This window comes from Phalangium opilio, unplaced genomic scaffold, assembly GCF_054372755.1.
Source record: "Phalangium opilio isolate 3A_F unplaced genomic scaffold, DU_Popi_V2 ptg000094l_1, whole genome shotgun sequence".
Taxonomy (NCBI): domain Eukaryota; kingdom Metazoa; phylum Arthropoda; class Arachnida; order Opiliones; family Phalangiidae; genus Phalangium; species Phalangium opilio.
Window position 1 is genome coordinate 4,590,350 of NW_028324199.1, and position 17,868 is coordinate 4,608,217.

At 36.1% G+C, this 17,868-nt stretch overlaps 2 protein-coding genes and 1 long non-coding RNA gene across 3 annotated transcripts; all 3 read right to left on the reverse strand.

Annotated features, from left to right (window-relative positions):
* Positions 1-706: 706 nt before the first annotated feature.
* Positions 707-2,705, reverse strand: LOC149639853 (uncharacterized). The gene is made up of 5 exons (XM_089850726.1): positions 2,621-2,705; positions 1,632-1,803; positions 1,297-1,445; positions 1,082-1,245; positions 707-814 (listed from the first exon to the last, which is right to left on the reverse strand). The coding sequence occupies exons 1-5, from the start codon at positions 2,673-2,675 to the stop codon at positions 707-709; spliced, it is 648 nt and encodes a 215-aa protein (XP_089706852.1). The 5' UTR covers positions 2,676-2,705.
* Positions 2,706-2,728: 23 nt separating this feature from the next.
* LOC149639854 (uncharacterized) lies at positions 2,729-3,273 on the reverse strand. The gene is made up of 4 exons (XR_016372339.1): positions 3,205-3,273; positions 3,079-3,138; positions 2,952-3,020; positions 2,729-2,893 (listed from the first exon to the last, which is right to left on the reverse strand). It is a non-coding gene; the product is annotated as an uncharacterized LOC149639854 (long non-coding RNA).
* A 61-nt stretch (positions 3,274-3,334) lies between these two features.
* LOC149639855 (uncharacterized) lies at positions 3,335-4,319 on the reverse strand. The gene is made up of 5 exons (XM_089850727.1): positions 4,284-4,319; positions 4,083-4,182; positions 3,810-4,011; positions 3,619-3,754; positions 3,335-3,553 (listed from the first exon to the last, which is right to left on the reverse strand). The coding sequence occupies exons 1-5, from the start codon at positions 4,317-4,319 to the stop codon at positions 3,335-3,337; spliced, it is 693 nt and encodes a 230-aa protein (XP_089706853.1).
* Between the last annotated feature and the right edge of the window lie 13,549 nt (positions 4,320-17,868).

Genomic DNA, 17,868 nt, shown 5'->3' on the forward strand with positions numbered 1-17,868 from the left:
CAAGAATCTACAAGGTCAAAACTAAAATATTGTTAAGTCAAAAAAGTAGGGGTGTGCGGGTAGTGATTTTTCCATTTCGAATCGGGTTCGGGTAATCAAAAATATTGTTATCGGGTATCGGGGCGGGTACCCGAATTTTTGTCGGGTATTCGGGTAATTAGGCTTAGCCGAAAAATGGTTGTCGGGTAATAGTCGGGTATTAAAAGTTAGACGAATAGTTATCAGGGGTGGGTACCCAAAATGTTTTGCCTGGTATTAGGGTAATTAAGCTTAAATAAATACATATTTCCTTCAAAAATTCCCTTTAGTACACTTCTTACAGTTATATCTCAATCCTGGGTTATTCAATGTATGATCTTTCTTAATTTCTTTCTTTTTGATGCTTTCTTTAACTTCTGGTTCCGCTTTCACCTTCTTAACTCTTATTCAATTTCTTATATTATTTCAACACAGAATACTGGCAATGGGATGATATAGGTGTGTCGCGCTGCGTGCGGTGATTCTAGTCTGTCTCAGAAAGAAACTACCACAGAACGCATACCTTATGTGAACTAGATTTCACCTTGAAACAGTGTTTCATGGAATTTCGTCATTCTTAAAATTTCAAAGGGTGGTCCCCTTTCACTTCATATTCCTATTTTTCTACCCGCGAATAACCCGACAACCAGTTTCAGCTTGTCACGGGTAATGGGGGGGATTATTTTTACTACCCGAGTAGTTTCGAATAGTTGGAAAATTCATTTTCGGGTATCGGGGCGGAACCCGACCCGATACCCGAACGGGTAATCTTCGGGTATCGGGTACCCGCACACCCCTATCAAAAAAGTAAATTTGTGATACTACATTGTTAAGTCATAAAATTAAATTTGTGATACTACTAACTCAAATTATTGCTCATTAAAAGTTCCTAAAAGTTATATGATTTGATGAATGAAATTAAAACATAGCTTTAGTATTTTTTTATTTAGTAATATGAAAAGTGCATTAACTGCACTCAAATAAAACAATAGACCTTTGGTCAACAATATTTTAAAAATTAAAAAATCCAGTGTCATCAGCCTTAATTTTGGAATCTAGAAACATGGTTTCTAATTAATTCAGCTTTAGGTGGTGGTGTGGTATAAGTGTTTGACAAAGGAGGAGGCACAAGATTTGGTTGCATTTCTAGATTTAATCTAGCTTCTTCGTAAGATGGAAATTCATTTCTCCTTTCAAAAACTAATTCAATTAGTTGATCCACGTAATCTGTTAAAAATTATAATTAGAACTTTTTTTGACTGAGGACAAATATTGTACCATATGTGGCCTCTTCTTTGACTGCAGATACAATACAGCGCCCTTTCTTCGCTTTGGGAAATTTGGTTTTGTAGCGCAGTTCTCCATTGGCATTTTCTTTTTGACGTCTGAAACTGTTCTCATTGTTGTGCAAAGCCGCCAGAGCTAACCTGAAAAACCCATATAAGGAAATGATTGTTGTTAATTTAGACGTGAGATATACAGGGAGTTTCTGGAAGGTCTTTCAGAAATTAAAAATGTTCTATGACATTTTGCCCAAAAGAACACCCCCTTTAATTTCTGATTGACCTTTCAGAAACATCCCGTATACACGAGTTTAAAATAAAGTCCATTACCTTGACTGCATGCCTTCATAAAAGAAGTGTGTATTTTTTGGAGCCATTGTTAGTAATTGCGAATGGTATCCTTCAAGGCTACTCGTTTGACCATCGCTGGATATCATTTTGATATCATTGCAAAGCCTAGTATTTTTTACAATTTTTGACACTTGAATGTGCGCCATTGTACCTAAATTTTAGTTATTACATTTTAATTTTATAAAATTGACGGTTCATCGTAATTTGTAGAGGTGTGCGAGTCCTCATTTTTAGGTTTCGAGTCCGAGTCCGAGTCTTGGGAAACTGGACTCGTCGAGTCCTCGAGTCCAATTTTCCAGGACTCGTCGAGCCCATCGAGTCCTTGAAACATAGTTTCGAGTCCATTTCGAGTCCAAAAATTTCTAATCGAGTCCATTTCGAGTCCAAAATTTCTAATTGAGTCTATTTCGAACCCAAAATTCTTATAGATTCTAATTCGAGCCCAAAATTCTTCTTAGAGTCCAAATTTACTACTTGTTGGCAATAAATTTACTGGTTTCATGTTTCTAAATGTTCAATGCTTGGGATTGAGAATCTTGTAAATTATCATTATTATTATTAGCATTACTGTCATCATCACTTGAATATACACTCGAAGAAGGTATTATTTCCTCGTTCCAAGGCTTGGCACTGGTTATTTTAAGTTTTTTACTCATATCGTCGCAGAACTTAACTAATATAATCAGTTTAATCTATTTACTTTTGGTTTAATGTTAAAATTGACTAGAAAAAAAGTCGAAAAAATACTCTCTTTGCTGCACGATACCACGTTATTCATGTAAAAGGCGGTAAAATATTTACAGATGTATGAAGTCAGTGTACCCAAGGCTATATGATTCATATATCCACTACACAAAGGAGTGTGGACTACAATTCGTATTGCGCGCTCGGACTCGGACTCGAAGTCGAGTACCCGTCATTTTCGAGTACCCGCACAGCCCTAGTAATTTGATAAGGGTAAAGCTTACCCTCTCTAATCCATTTTTTCTTTTTCGTCCCTTTCACTCGCGTTTCTTGATTCATTGGTGGGTGAACGCAATTTTTGAAAAATTCCAAATCATGGTCCTTGTGTTTATTTGATATGTGGTTAAGCAAGCTCAACCATTTGTCCTTTTTCTCTAGAGGTCTTCCTGGACTGCTACAAGCGCACCAATGAAGGTGATTTGTGAGACTTTGAGTCCATCTCTCAATTATTTGGCAATCATTGATCTTTGCAGCTTGGTTAAATTTCTTGGCAACGGCTTTAAAATGGTTAAATAAATACCATGGAATGATACTCATGTTTGAACTTAAACGTACCTTTAGAAATATGCCAAGCATCAAATTGATGAGCCACTTCAGGATAAGATTCCCTCAAGTATTTTCTGACTTGGACGTGACGATCAGTAATTAGGGTCTTTAGGTAAACTTCGTTACTGTCCAGTACCTTCATGCAACGCTTTAAACCCTCTAACTCCATGGCGGTGGAAGATGTAACTTCGTTACTCTACGTAATCAACCCATTTCAATATGATAAAAAACCATTATTTAAAAACCAAACGTGTTATTGTACCTGTACTAGCTGGAATGTTACTATTTCTCCAGTTTCTAAATCCATGAGGGTATAGGAGCCATATTTAGCACTATAGCCAGGACTGTCACAACGACCATCCCCTCCAAAAGTGTACCTTTCAGCCCTTGCTCTATAATAGCCAAGAAGAGCTTTTTCTTCTCTTTGCCAGCGAAGCATAATCGTAGGATGTAAGTAAAATTTCTGGATTTTGAAATAGGTCCGAGATGAAATAAATGGGATTTGGAGAAAGTTGAACATTCTTATGATGTTTGTTGAGTGACCACCAGAAAACAAGATTACTGCCGCTGAGATTAAATTTCCAAGTGGCATTTTTCCATGAGTTGGTTGGCTAAACCAAGTTCTCACATGACGATTGACACACTCAATTTCTATGGCAACCATTGTACCCAAAACCTGTTTAATTTTAGCTACTGTTGAACTAGAACAAACTAAGCAGGTTGCAAAAAGGCTCATCAGACAGCTCTCAAAAACTATAAACTTTCTTTCATTTTTCATGTCGTGACTGGGCAAATCTTCGTCAGATTCAGATCTGTAAAGTTTTAATTTGTTATTTCTATTCCGTTTAATTAAGAGAAAAAAAATACCCTGAAATATCAATGGGATTAAAAGATGGGTCCTCTTTCTCGTTATCTTGGAACTCTTCATTGCTGCTGTTATCATCATCATCACCAGTAAAAAGGATTTCTTTTCGTAAACCCACTATAGGCTCGTTAGATGTGTAAAGGTTGCACTGTGTCTCAGCGTTACTAGTTTTCTTAATCTCAGGTATATTTTCAGTTTGTACAGCTTTAAAGGTAAACGACATTATCAGAATATTTTTAATTTAAACCAAAAAAACAGTTACTTCTGTCAGCTACCTTTGGTATTACTAGCAAATTTTGTCTGAGATAGTTTTGAACGATAATTTATTCTCGGAGTTTGACTACTTGCAGGTTTTGTTTTGGCTTCTACTTGTTTCTGTATGTATTTAAATGTAATATATAATATCTACACTTAGACATAAAAATCATGATTTTTATGTCTAAATTATTAACTCTCATCATTATACACCATAATACCTTATTTGAAGAAGGTATGCCACTAGTTGAGGGCATAATTATTTCGTCAATATCAGGTTCGCTGGAATCAGCCTGCACTTCCTCGTTATTTATTTCCTGATCAAAAGTGCCTGAACCTGATTTAACTTTAATTAAGTCACTTACAACCTAGATGTAAAATAAAATATAATAGAAACCAAAAACGCATATTTCGAACTTCATAAATAGACCTACCTCTCTTCTACGCCGCTTTAACGCAGCCACCCGTTTAGGTGCCAACTTTGGTTCATTGAACGAGAATATTGTTGGTACAGCATTGGGTTTTAATTTTGAATTTCGACTACCACTGTAACCAATTGAGGACAAAAATTCTTTTCTTCCACTTATTTCAAAACAATCCAGTTGAAAATGCAAATGACATACACGCGAAGCCTTTGTAGGCGTGAAGTTTTTCCTTTTAATTTTAGCTAGCCACTGCTTTAAAAGATCCTTATTATGCAAAGGAAAACGATAAAAACTATTACCGGGGTTTGCGCTTGAAGATTTACACGAATAAGCACAACAATAGACCATTTTAGAAACAAAATAAATTAATAAAAGCTAGCGAAACTTAACGCCTTCCTATGATCTACGCGTTATTATCCACGTCGCGCCGAAGCCCGAAACCCGTTTGTTTGTCGCCAACTACGTCACGGGCCCTGTTCACTTGCGCATGCGCCGTTGGCTTTACGGAAACAAGAGACGGAGCTAGATGCTTTGCGTGAAAGTACCCTCCGGGAAAGGGGATAGTGCAGGTAGGCTTTAAATCAATTAAATATAATTAACGTGAAATTAAACCAAAAATATTCATTTTTTGGATTAAAAGCTCAAATAACTTTTAAATAACTACCCAAGCCGTTGGTAAATCCCAATGTTTTCTATTTCACACTTCAGTTAATTTCAACTATGTTTAAAGTACATTAATTGGCGCGAAATTCAAAAGTTTAGGGTAAAATAATGACTGGCAAAAATGTTAAACTGCACAAAATGTTCCAATTAGGGTAAAAAATTCCAATAAATTATACTTTTAAGCTTAATCGACTCTCCCGAACTGCGCTCAAATTAAGATTAAAACACAAGTTTTTCGCACAGCCACAGATGTTTCCTATTTCACTTTCGAATTAAATTAATTCATCATTAAAATACATCAAAAGCGCATACATATTTTAGATTAATTGCAATTAAAGTTAATATTTCATTGAAACTTGTATTATAAACTAAATCCACACTAGATAAACCGTTAAATTAAACTTAATCAAGTATAATTAATGTGAAATTAACCCAAAACACCAATGTTTTTGGTAAATTCATGGATACCTTATAATTAAACTAACAAATTATAATAAAAACTACACTTCTCTTTCACTCAGCCTCCATTTTCCTGTTTAATTCTTACGATTAATTAAATTGTCATTTAAAAGCATTTTTCCCATATTGAAAAGAGAGCCATTGAATAGGCGCGAAATTTAAAAGTGTTTTGGGGGGAGGGGGCGGGGGTACAGTTTGTGTGCCTTTCTAACAGGAGTATTGTTACAATTGTAACACTACAGACCTTGTATTTCTAATGGAACCGGCAATACCGCAACGCTGAGCCGAAAAACCAGAATGGTAATTGTTTGGACCTATCGGGTGAGGACATTGGAGCACCAAAAACATACCGCGGTGTCACTTGTTGAACGTTAAAGCGACCTTCATCACTTTAAATCCCATAACCTGCTCAATCTGGCAATCTTTGAAAACTCAACTTTGAGGTACTTCGGGTCCCTTTTCATATACCTTCAGTGTAGGAGCTAAGTAGTAGAATTACAGTAGTTAGTCCAGTTTCCTAGCAAAATGCCAACCTATTCAAACCAGGACAAATTGGACAGGATGTTTATTTTGAATGAAGGTCGCAGTAACGTTCAACTAAAAGCAGTTCTTTATGCATCCGGTGCGAAGCACCTTTTCCGACATTGGCGAGCACCTTCGTGATTTCTGTAGTGCAAGATCGTGAACGTAGAAGAGACTGTATAGTCTGTAATGAGGATATAGATTTTGACATCGTAGCACGTTTTGAAGCCAATTCATGCTAATAGTAGAGCGGTGGAACAAGAAGTAGCACTAAGCCATTCTACTGTTTGTGCCAGTTTACAAGGGCATCACTACCGGCATTATCATACCCCCCTACATCAAGCCTTAACGGACGAGGATTTGCCAAGACGGCAATACCATTAGTCTTACCATGCGTCATGAGTTTCCTGCTTGCAAATGTATTGCAAGACATGGACAGTCGTCTGGAAGAGTGCCTAAACCACAATGGTAGAAACGTCGAATATTTACGTTGAGGTGTTTACCAAACAGTTAAGAGGTTGTAATTTGAGGCCCACGTTCTAAGACTAATCATAGGACAGTGCTTTAAAATATTTTGTTGCATTCTCCAGTATTCTTTTTGTACCTTAATTGTTGCTGGCAGCAGCTGGCTTGACAAATTCTCAAGTTTGCATCAAAAAAAAAACTTAAATCGGTAAGTTGCTAAGAAGATTGATGTTAAAAAAAATATGATAATTTAAATTTATTTTGTTCAGACTAGTTAATAAACGAATGTCGTATACTTAAGACAAAGCAACATCGTTTATCCTGTGTGGTTTTTGTTAGTAGGTAGCTATCTGTAGCACTGGAAAAATATGAAATCGGTATAAATATAACCAAAGGTATAGGTAAAGATTACATAAAAAGAAATACGTTTCAGTACCAATGGCTTGTTATATTCATTTCCAACGAAGGTCACACTTAACTTAACCCCCCCCCCCCAAGAAAGTATAACTTACGAAGAGGGAAATTGCAGTGCAACCTTTCTTTCACAGTCGCGATATTAGAAATGTAGCATTTCGATATACGAAATTAAATGTATGAATTCGTGCAACACCCTGGTTTGGCATCCACTATTAAATATTTACATCTTCCTTTCGAATTATGTCAAAGTTCGCTTGGTCTTTTTAGACACAGTATTTCAAATATTCAATATAAAATCCCTCAACACGTACTCCCTTCAAAATAATTAATTTCATGATAAAATGTTTTCGGAAAATGTAATTGTTCTTGAAAAAAAGTAGATGTGTAATTTTTTCAATTAATTTAGTTCCTTCAAAATATTTTCTTTGAGCTCAATAAGAGCGCGAATCTTTATTTTTGGGCAAATGTTTTTCCACTTATTCACAAGGTTACCCGAATTTTCTTTATACATTAACGAAAAATCTTGTTCGATCTGCAATGTGAAACATTTGAGTAATCTATTACGAATGGAAATATGAAGAGGAAAACAAAATGAATTTTTAATAATCATTTACTTGTAATAAGACTTATCTGCATAGAGAAAAATTAAAATATCTCCGAACGATTTTAAGATTTAAAATAGGGTCAGATTTCATCGATTATTAAACGCCGCGCCTTCCTCTAAACGAAGTTTTCCTTTAATTAATCGTTCCGAGATATTTCCTGGGTTTTAACTATGGAGATAGGTCTTGTAAACAGTGACTTTCCTCTTTACATTCCATTTCACGCTTTTAAACTTACCATGCCAGGAATGTCCCTTAAACGCGGAAACATGAGAAACATTTCTTCAATTGTTGCTGCTGGATGGCTTAAAATCCACCTTCGCCTGGGTGCCGCGGTTAACTTCATGTATTCTTTTACTTGATTGAAAGGCGTAGTATTCACCTTTAACCAATCTGTCATTACTTCTACTTGATCATCATCTTCTTCACAGATAATATCTGAAAATAATTCAGATTGAAGTTAATTTCAGTCCATAGGAAACAAGAAGAAAACCGCACTTACCAGCTACTTTGGCCAAACCCAATGACAAGGGCAGGTCATATTTGTCAATTGTTTGGTCTTCATCTATTGTATTAGCCTTCTTATGCTTTTTTCTTACGTTTCGCAAACGTTCTTCTAAATATCCGTTGCTGGTCTTTTTAATCCGCGAGAATACCAAATCATCTATCATGTAATCAGTATTTAAAACCTGAAACTTATTATTATGTATTTATAATTAATTACATGGCCCACTCGGTTTTCATTATCCAATTTGGGAAATTCATATACAATCGACTTGGATAGCTCAGTTTTCAAGTGAGCAGGAAAAAACGTTTTTTAACTCACTAATGGGCAAATTTATCTATTAAGTGAGCTACTGAAATTCTGCATAAGAGTCGTCTTGATTTATTTGATATAGGCCCATTGCTTAGATTCGAGAACAGTTGTTTTCCATCAGGGTGGTTAACAAAAAAAAAAGACAAAAACAAGATATGCCCCAAGGCATATTAACGCTTTTTGCAGTGTGATATTGTCTTTAACAAAACCCGAAATAAGGGATATTCACAGTCACACCGGCAACGTCAGTTCCATTCACGCTACCAATAAGCAAAGGCGTGGAAAAGTATAGGAAAAATATCGATAGCTAAACAACAATCGTAGTGGCGTAAACATAGAGTATCCGCATCCCACACCGGCGTCGTCAGTCACTCGTAAGTTCGAGTCCCGCTAGCTCCGAAAGACCGCATTTTCTCGTCGAAAATATGATCGAATTTAGTATAGATGTCGCTAGTGCGGTGGAGAATCAAATTCCGGTGAGCTCTGCCGTGTAATTTAAATTAACGAAAATGTACGCGAACGCGAAACAGCCAGCCTGCCTGCCTGCCTGTCAGCAAGCCTGCTTCCAGGGGTCTCCGACTATAAAGCTTTTGCTATGGGCAAAAAGCTTAAAACAAGGTGACCCAAGGGCTCGTAATAGTAGCCACATCGTACGAGTGAATAGCCCCTCTATACCTACCCTAATGAGTGGATAACCCCTCTATACCTTACCTAACCTACTGTGATTGTTCAATCCTATACTCCTCAATTCGAACTAGGAAACGGTAAAAATGTACTGCGCACACACGACAATTTCAACGAACGTCAACAACAACAAAAAATTATTAATTATAATAAGAAATTACTAAATAATTGTTAAAAGAAGTTAAAAAAATATTCCGCAAGATCTTAGCACCAAAAAAATAAACGTCCTTTCGTTTTGAAGCTTTTACAAGAATGAAAGGAAAGGAATGCTGCCCCAAGCTAGTACCTTCTTTTAAAACTCTTCTCGATTTATGGAGAAACAACGTAACTTCTAGTAATAAACACCACCTTTCCAAATATAACGTCGGTATATAGTTCCTTTTGCTTTTTAAAAATCCCCCTCGATTTCTTTGAATTTTGAAATCGGGGGGTGAGATGAAAAGCGTGAAACCCTTATTGTTGACGGGTGACAGGAATTTTAAAGGGAGTATTAAACCTTCCATTTAAATTAAGCCAATACTAAATTCCTCTCTCTCTCTAGCTTTAAATATATGGAGCAAACGTAAACCACATTTCACAAAGCTTAACCTTACCTGTACAATTAAATGTATGCTTGCACTTACTATTATAATCCCCATCCTCTTAAAATACACGAACGAAAAATATCACCTCACCACAATTCTCTCACATTCACTCTCCCTTCAATGTCGAACGAAACGTTTTATACTGCCAAAGCAATAAAATAACCATTTCTTCGGTTAGCTCTGACTAACTATTTCTTTGGGTAACTCTGACCACATTCCAAATCGCAAAAAAATACTACGACCACCACCACCACCACTCCCACAGGCTCGCGGGACAAACTAATAGCCTCATCGTATATATACGATGTGGCTAAAAAGAAGAAAGAAACAGAAAACAAAATAAACCCCAAAGGCTAAATAAAGGGCTTCAGAACTCACATCTGAATACAACGGTACAAACATAATACTATAAGGAAATCGTAAGCCTTCACATCTTATTCATAACAAATTATTTAAAACGGTGAAGAGACAAACGAGGTTCTAATCATATTTACTAGTTAAAAATTAATTTCGGGCATGATTTAATTCTATGGTAGATAGGAAAAATCGTCTTAAAAAATTCCACTGTATTTACAGATTTGTAGGTGCTACTTAAATGATTTTTGTGGGGGGATTACCCAATCATTAAAAATAGCTATATTTGGGCACTATGTAAAAGTTGTCATCGCCAGTTTTACTTTTGCGGTCTTTAGAGCAGCGAAAGTATTGTTCCGACCTCTGTTGGCTGGACGGCTGGCTGGATTTGGTGTAACAGCATAATAAGTTTCGTCATAAAAAACTTTTTGAATTTCAAATTTCCCGCGAATTTTCGACTCGAAATTCATCCGTAGTTCACGTTACACCTCATAGGTGGCGTAACGTATTTAATTTCAATTGAAATTATTTTTCTGTCGGTGCCGGGCCTCGAACCTGCGATGTCTCAATCTATACGAGACGTCAGTGAAGACGCCCGAGCGCGCGCGTTACCACGAAGCCACGCTTGCTTGTAATATAGAGCGAGATAAATTAAAGTGAAGAGAAGAGAGAGGTACAACGATACGGACCCCCCTTCACCTCCCCGACGCCCGCCAGGGCCGCCACGAGACGAGAGAGAGAGAGAGAGAGCTGTCTGGCTTTAGATATGGACCCCCCCACTTCCCAGACGCCCGCCACTGGATGCTCTCGAATAATGATTGTATCGCGCTAGAGGAGGAGAGATCCGAGAGACAGACAGACTTCGCACGCGCGCCAGACTGCCTTTAGCGCTGTGTTCCTTGCATTTTTTGTGCAATTTATAATTATTATATATCTTTTTAATCCTAGGCAAGATTAGATTTCTACTTGGGAACATTAACATTACAATTAATATTATCATATTAATCAAAAAAGAAATTAAAGTTCTCCCCGACTGAAGGCGCGATAAGCAGAGAGAGTTTTCTAATTTCACCAATGATATCGTTTTTGAAGACTCGTCTGCTTAAAAGTTAGGGAGGTTGATTTACTAATAAAATTAAATGTATTGAGTCAGCGTTTTAAAACTATAACTAGTTTGGGACGGAGGTATCATTGCTCACTATTTGTTTGGCAAGTTTAAAATTAAATGATCACTTAACGGAACTGACAAAATAATAGGTAGATTCTTTGCAAAATTAACTAATCATTTTGGCAGTTTCCGCTCTCGCTGGGTTCATGATTCATCTACAAATAACAGTTACGTAAGTGATAATTATAAAAATAAAATCCACAACTCAAAGATATAAAATGAAATTTATGATCAAATTGAAACTAATTTCAATCAACAACAAACGGAATCAACTAATCATTTTGGCAGTTTCCACTCTCGCTGGGTTCATCGACTAATAACAGTTACGTAAGTGATAATTATAAAAATAAAATCCACAATCTCATAAAATCAACAACTTAAAATATAAAATGAAATTTATGATCAAAATGAATCTAATTTCAATCAACGACAAACGGAATCAACGTGTTCATCTCTCCATCCACGGAAATATGAAATTTCTACATGACACATGAAAGTGCTATCAACCTAACAATTTTTAGAAATGTAATTTTAATCAATGAATCATACTCATTTAAAGTTAACTAATTATAAGTCGCTAATTTGATTATTATATTTAAAAAATTATATTATTTAAGTAATAAATTTAACGATGGTGTTGATAGTACCAATAGAGTATTCAAGGATTGATTACGTTAATATCAACGTATCAAACAAAAAGTATTTATTTATAATTTTGAATTTCAATTAAAATTTATACAGTTTTTTAAATGCCCACTGAGATTCAGAGTCTGTCACTGAATGTTGAAGATCTCCAGTCTGTGCCAAGTGATTTAAATTTTCAGACCCTCTCTTTGGGAAAGAAGGAATTAAATTAACGAGACTTACAAACTGACATCATCCTTAAATTAAATAAGGATTATAAATGATAAGCTCATCAATAAAAAGAACATTAAGATAATTATTAATAGGCCTTTCCTATTATGGGGGTAGTAAAACTGTACCAGTCCAGAAAGAACATATAATTTTGTTTAAGAATGGACTAGCAATATTTTACTATTTTGTCTTCCTTAAACTTTGTATTCTGGCAGCTCTGTTGACAAGAGTTTTTTGTTAGTTTGGCAACCTAGGCCATCGTCACCAAAGCAATGTTTTTTCCTAACCTCAGGCTCATACGCCGAAGTGTGTACCTTATTCAAATGTTAGGAAAGCATTTTAAAATATCCATGCGCTGGCATAACTTGTTAAATATTAGAAACAGTTGAAAAACCTTGGCCTAACTAACAAGGTCTGCTACAGTATAAGGTACAATTCGTTCAGTAATATAAATCGGTTACATAATAATAAAAATATAGGCCTAAATTTAAATAAGATTTGCAAACGCTTCAGAAACTCCCGTTCTCGGACCCCGAGTCCCCGACTCCCCGTCTCCCCGATACACTAAAGACCGAGGCTTAAACCTCGTAGCTTGCGGCCATCTTTATTGTTGGGCTCGTCACTACAGGGTAGGAAATAAGACAGGTTTACAAGTCCCAAACCAGTTTATTAATTACTCGGACCAGTTTATTTATTCCAAAAGTTGGGGTCAGTGGTATCAGGGAGCACTTTATTAATTATGGTTTTTGGAAAAAATAGACGGTGGGACCAGTTTATAAATTCGGGGTTCCTTATTAGAATTTTTCTAGCTCAACACATTTTCTACCAATTCTACTCCTAGGTAGTTAGTACTCCTTGGCTACAACTTCCCTACAAAAGTTTTGTATTCTATTGACTATTGATCTTGTCTAGCGTCTATACTCTAGAATGAGTCTCTTGTAGTCGACAGTCTAGACCATAGCCAGTACAAGTTGTCAGTAGTCGTATTTCTCAGTAGTGTATGGCCACATTACAAGATTTTGATCTGGCTTACTGATAGCGAGAGAAGATATTGCCACCGAATTCATGTAAAATGCAATAAGGAATAAGGATAGTTCAGAAAAGGATTAAGAACTTCAAATATCATTAGACATGTTGTGGCAACTAGTTGAAAAATTGTGATAAGAAATAAAAGTTAACTGTTATGGATTGTTATATGCTACTTTTTCCTACAGTAAAAAATTCAAATTCAATTAGAATTTTCAGCCATGATAGCCACTGCGCTTTCCTTCGGTACATGGTCACTTTCCGGTGAAAGAGCCTGTTCAATCCTTTGCGTAAGCTGGCGAATGTCCTCAACATTCTGCGAATTCATTTCCTTCAACTTTGTTACCTCCGCAGAAACATCCGTCAACTTTACTTCTACCGCCGCGAAATGATCATTTACCACACTGATCTCAGTTTTAATTGTTTGCGTGACCAGTTGATTACAGTAGCTCTCCATGTCGAGTCTCAACCCGGTGAGCTTGCGATCGAAATCTGATGACTTTTCGGATCTAAGCGAGTCCAGCCCAACAGCTAGTCTATGTACTAACATCTTATCAATAGAGTCAAGAAGTTGATCTCCGCTCACGCCTTGTACAGTCAAATTTAACCCAGCATTGGCCTCCGTTTTTTCTTTTTGGTCTTTTGCCTTGCTTTCTGCCTGGGCTTTCGGCTTTTTCGTAATAGGCGTCGTAGTTTTGGAGCCCAGTTTTACCCCCAGATGGGGTGACGCTACGCGAGAGCTATTAAGTTTCTCCGTTAGCCGCGTGCGTAAATGTCTCACCTCCACGGTATTTGTCGCGGCCATCGCGCGCCCTTATCGTATACAATACCCCGTTGACTTTGTAACCGACAAAAATTGGCCGAGGCTTACCGCACGAAAACCTGCACTAACTGTATTTTTAAAAATACACACTGCGAAGTCGAAATATTTAGCGAGCAGGGGTAATTATCATCCAGCTCACCGATTTTTAGCACAAAATGAAAGTCACTCAAGGGAAAATTAGTCAAAATCCAATTTTTCGCGGAGCCGTGTTTGAACCGCTACACAATAGAACGCGTCCCATAGCGCCTGTGGTAAATTAAGGAAACATAGGAAATTTGCCCTTGAAATATACGCAGATATTGGTGTAAAATGTTACCGAGAAAATAGTGAAATTGCAGGGAAAAAACTTGGAATAAATTGTAGGGAAAAGAATAGAAAGTAATTGTTGAAATATAACGGAGATACAAAGGAAAATATAAATTATCTAGCAATTACTATAACTTCACTATTGCGAGTTAAATTCCAGGAATTTTGAAATTCATACAAGTTAAAGGAAATAGTTATAGTTATTTAGAAATTATCCACAAACTCCAAAGAAACAAATTCCCTGCCGTCTATTGCTATTGCTAAATATTCCCCGCAAACGAGAAACGCTTACGAATATTCCAAAATGTAACTTTTCCGTTTTAATTTCAATATATCATTAACATAGTTCGCAAAATCACCAGCCAATTAAATCTAGCAACATTAAATTATATAATGCTGCCAAACAAAACAAGGGGATCTAGCCCATAATTAAGCCATATCATTTGTGATCTCTCCTGATTCAATCGATTTTCTTTTACTGAAATATCCTCTAGTATACGGGTGAATGGGGGGGGGCATTTTTTCCCTTGCGAGCAATGCAATGTGGGTCACACGTGTCTAGGGCCATACTTACTTTTTCATATCCGCTAAAAAGATACAAGGCCATAATCTTCCGAGCACGCGCCTAGACAAACCTCTTTCCCTCTGACCGTTTTAATCTCCTTTTCCTCTCTCTTGAAGCTGATTTACACCGTTAAAAGTATATAGACATCTTATTCTAGCTCTTCTACTCATGATGCATTGCCTCAAAAATTCTCATATAGTGTACACAACAAATAAAAAATTTTATTCTGCATTTCAAATACTGTCATTTTTGAACTAACTTCATATATAAAGTACAAAATTATATGCTTATCGAAAACTATGTTATTGGATATAAGTTCAAATAATTAACGATACTTAAGTACTTCTTTAAGCTATTAGAAATAGATCAACCCCAAATGTATGTCGGTACAAAAAACATAAAATTATTCAAATTTTAATTACATTAAGACTGAAGGGACAGATATTATAAAAAAATGTCTTGGTTTGGACCAAGGCCGAGAAAACAAACGATATGTCTGAGGTTTCAGATATTGCAATTTCTTTTTAAATTATTTTTATTCCTTTAATCCTTAATCGATATTTAATTCAATCAACTGATTTTTACTGTTAATCGATCTATTCCCTCTAAATTAATTTAAAAAATGACATATCTACGCTTTTTCAACAATAATTCCATTTTCCGAAAACATTTTATCATGAAATTAATTATTTTGAAGGGAGTACGTGTCGATGCTCACTAACTTTAAGCACCTTGACGGACACAGTTTTAATTCTTGCTGGCTTGACAATTTTTCAAGTTTGCACCAAAAAAGTTAAAAACGGATGTAAGTTGCTCAGGAAACTGATGTTCAAGAAATTATGATAAACAATTTTTTTGGCTGAAACTAATTTATAAACTAATGTCGTCTACTTAAGACAAAGTAACAACCTTGGTCCTGTGTGGTTTCTTTTAATAGGTAGCTCTCCTTTTGTGCACTGGAAAAATATGATATCGGTATAAATATAGCCAAAGGAAAGGGTAAAGATTACATAAAAAGAAATACTTCTCAGCAGAAATAAAATGGTTGAACACATCATACTTCACCACTTGTGCCAAGGACCGATCATACAGAAATTACATAAGGAGAAACTAAAACCCAGGGGCGATGCCGCCATTGGGGTCTTCTCCCTCTCGCCTAGAAACACCGCTATAGACACTGCGAGTTGACTAGCCTCCCGCCTGTAGTGAACTTTGGCGTCGTCTGGCGATGGCCCTTGGTGCAAGGAAGAATACCCCAATGGACGCCTCGCCCCTGTGTGTTTTCCGAAATGGTCTCTACGCCTGATAAAATGATTACGCGTAATACGTAACCGGTTTACAAGTAGCGCCAGCAATGTAATTTGCCGTGATGACGTTCCAAATCTAGATTGAGTTATGGCCAAGAAGCTTTGAACTTCGGAGAGGGAAACTACAGTGCAACCTTTCCTTCATAGTCGCGACAAAAAAATGTAACATTTCGATATTCGAAGTTAAATGTATAAATTCGTGTCCCCAATATATGCATCGACTATTAAATATTTACATTTTCCTTTCGAGTTATATCAAATATCGCTTGCTCTTTTTAGACACTTAGTATTATATTTCAAATATTCAATATTCATCCCCCAACACGTACTCCCTTCAAAATAATTAATTTCATGATAAAATGTTTTCGGAAAATGTAATTGTTCTTGAAAAAGCGTAGATATCTAATTTTTTTCAATTAATTTAGAGGGACTAGATCGATTAACAGTAAAAATCAGTTGATTGAATTAAATATCGATTAAGGATTAAAGGAATAAAAATAATTAAAAAAGAAATTGCAATATCTGAATATTCAGTCAATTGATAAACCTCAGACATATCGTTTGTTTTATCGGCCTTGGTCCAAACCAAGACATTTTTTTATAATAGGTGGATGGCTCTAAGAACGAAAGCTCGATATGAAATTGTTTCTTTATAATAAAAATGCTTCATTTTGGGATTGAAAACCCACGAAGTCTGGCCAGGAATTAAGGCTTTAAAGCGAAGAGCATAAATAAGTTTTCTATCCACACGGAAAACAATGCGTTTCGAGTCAAAACGAAACTACCTTCAAAGATCAAATTTATAGAAGCAAGTTTACGATATTTTAGTATCATCTAACACGTGGAATTAATTTAGAAATAAAACTATCGATAATACATGGTGGTTGAAATTCACTACGAAAAATTTGAAATGATTTGGAGACATCTTCAAATTACGAATTAGTATTTTCGTCACTACTTGGCGCAAATCCCAGTTGTTATTTGATAAAAGATTACTCAATAGCTCATCGCTTACTGTTCTTTGGAAAGGAGAAATATGTTCATTATAAAGCCGCGTTTCCAAATCGGTTTTAAAAGTTTTAGATAGGTGGAAATGAAATATTTTGCTGTTAAACATGGAGATCTATCGTGAGAAAATGCAATTATTTTTCTTTTCAAAAAAATTATTGCATCTTTTGGAAACAGTTCCAAACTGTCTCGTGCTAAGGCACCTTAAGAATGGTGGCAATACGACTAAATATGAGATATGGGATTAACACACAGTTTCATTTTCGGTAAATTTGTTGTGTTGATTGAAAAGTGATTGACTGGTCATATAATTTCACATTTAATTATCTTTGTAAGCGTGAATTCCTAACCAACGTAAATTTAAGACTTAAACGAATCTTTTCCACCTGATGCCGCTGATGGTATGGATCGCAGTGAGGAGATATTACGAATAAGAACGTGAAATGGCACTTCCAAAATTATCATAACATTTGGCTAACGTGCAGCAGAAAATGGGTCAGGAGACAATTATGACAAATATCTAATGGCAGGCCGTGATCAATATATAAACGACTGCTAATATTTTAACAGACGAAGCACGTAGTCTAACTTAACCTTGGATCTAGCAGGGTATATATGCCTCCATGTTACATGCTCCTCCTCCCTACTTTACTTTAGGGATATCACTACAATCAAAAAGCAGTCGTCAGTCGTTTCTCAATGAGAACTGTTTTGTAATTAGTTAGTCAAGAACCGCAAAGTGTACGGGTTAATTCG

Coding starts and splice junctions, on each gene's coding strand:
- LOC149639853 (XM_089850726.1), bottom strand. CDS start 2,675: ATGAATCAAGAAACGCGAGTGAAAGGGACGAAAAAGAAAAAATGGATT. Junction 1,246..1,296: donor CAAAGAAGAGGCCACATATG/GTACAATATTTG, acceptor AATTTTTAACAG/ATTACGTGGATCAACTAATT. Junction 815..1,081: donor CTGAATTAATTAGAAACCAT/GTTTCTAGATTC, acceptor CTTTTTTGATAG/GGGTGTGCGGGTACCCGATA.
- LOC149639855 (XM_089850727.1), bottom strand. CDS start 4,319: ATGCCCTCAACTAGTGGCATACCTTCTTCAAATAAG. Junction 4,183..4,283: donor GCATACCTTCTTCAAATAAG/GTATTATGGTGT, acceptor AAATACATACAG/AAACAAGTAGAAGCCAAAAC. Junction 3,554..3,618: donor CAGTAGCTAAAATTAAACAG/GTTTTGGGTACA, acceptor AACTTGGTTTAG/CCAACCAACTCATGGAAAAA.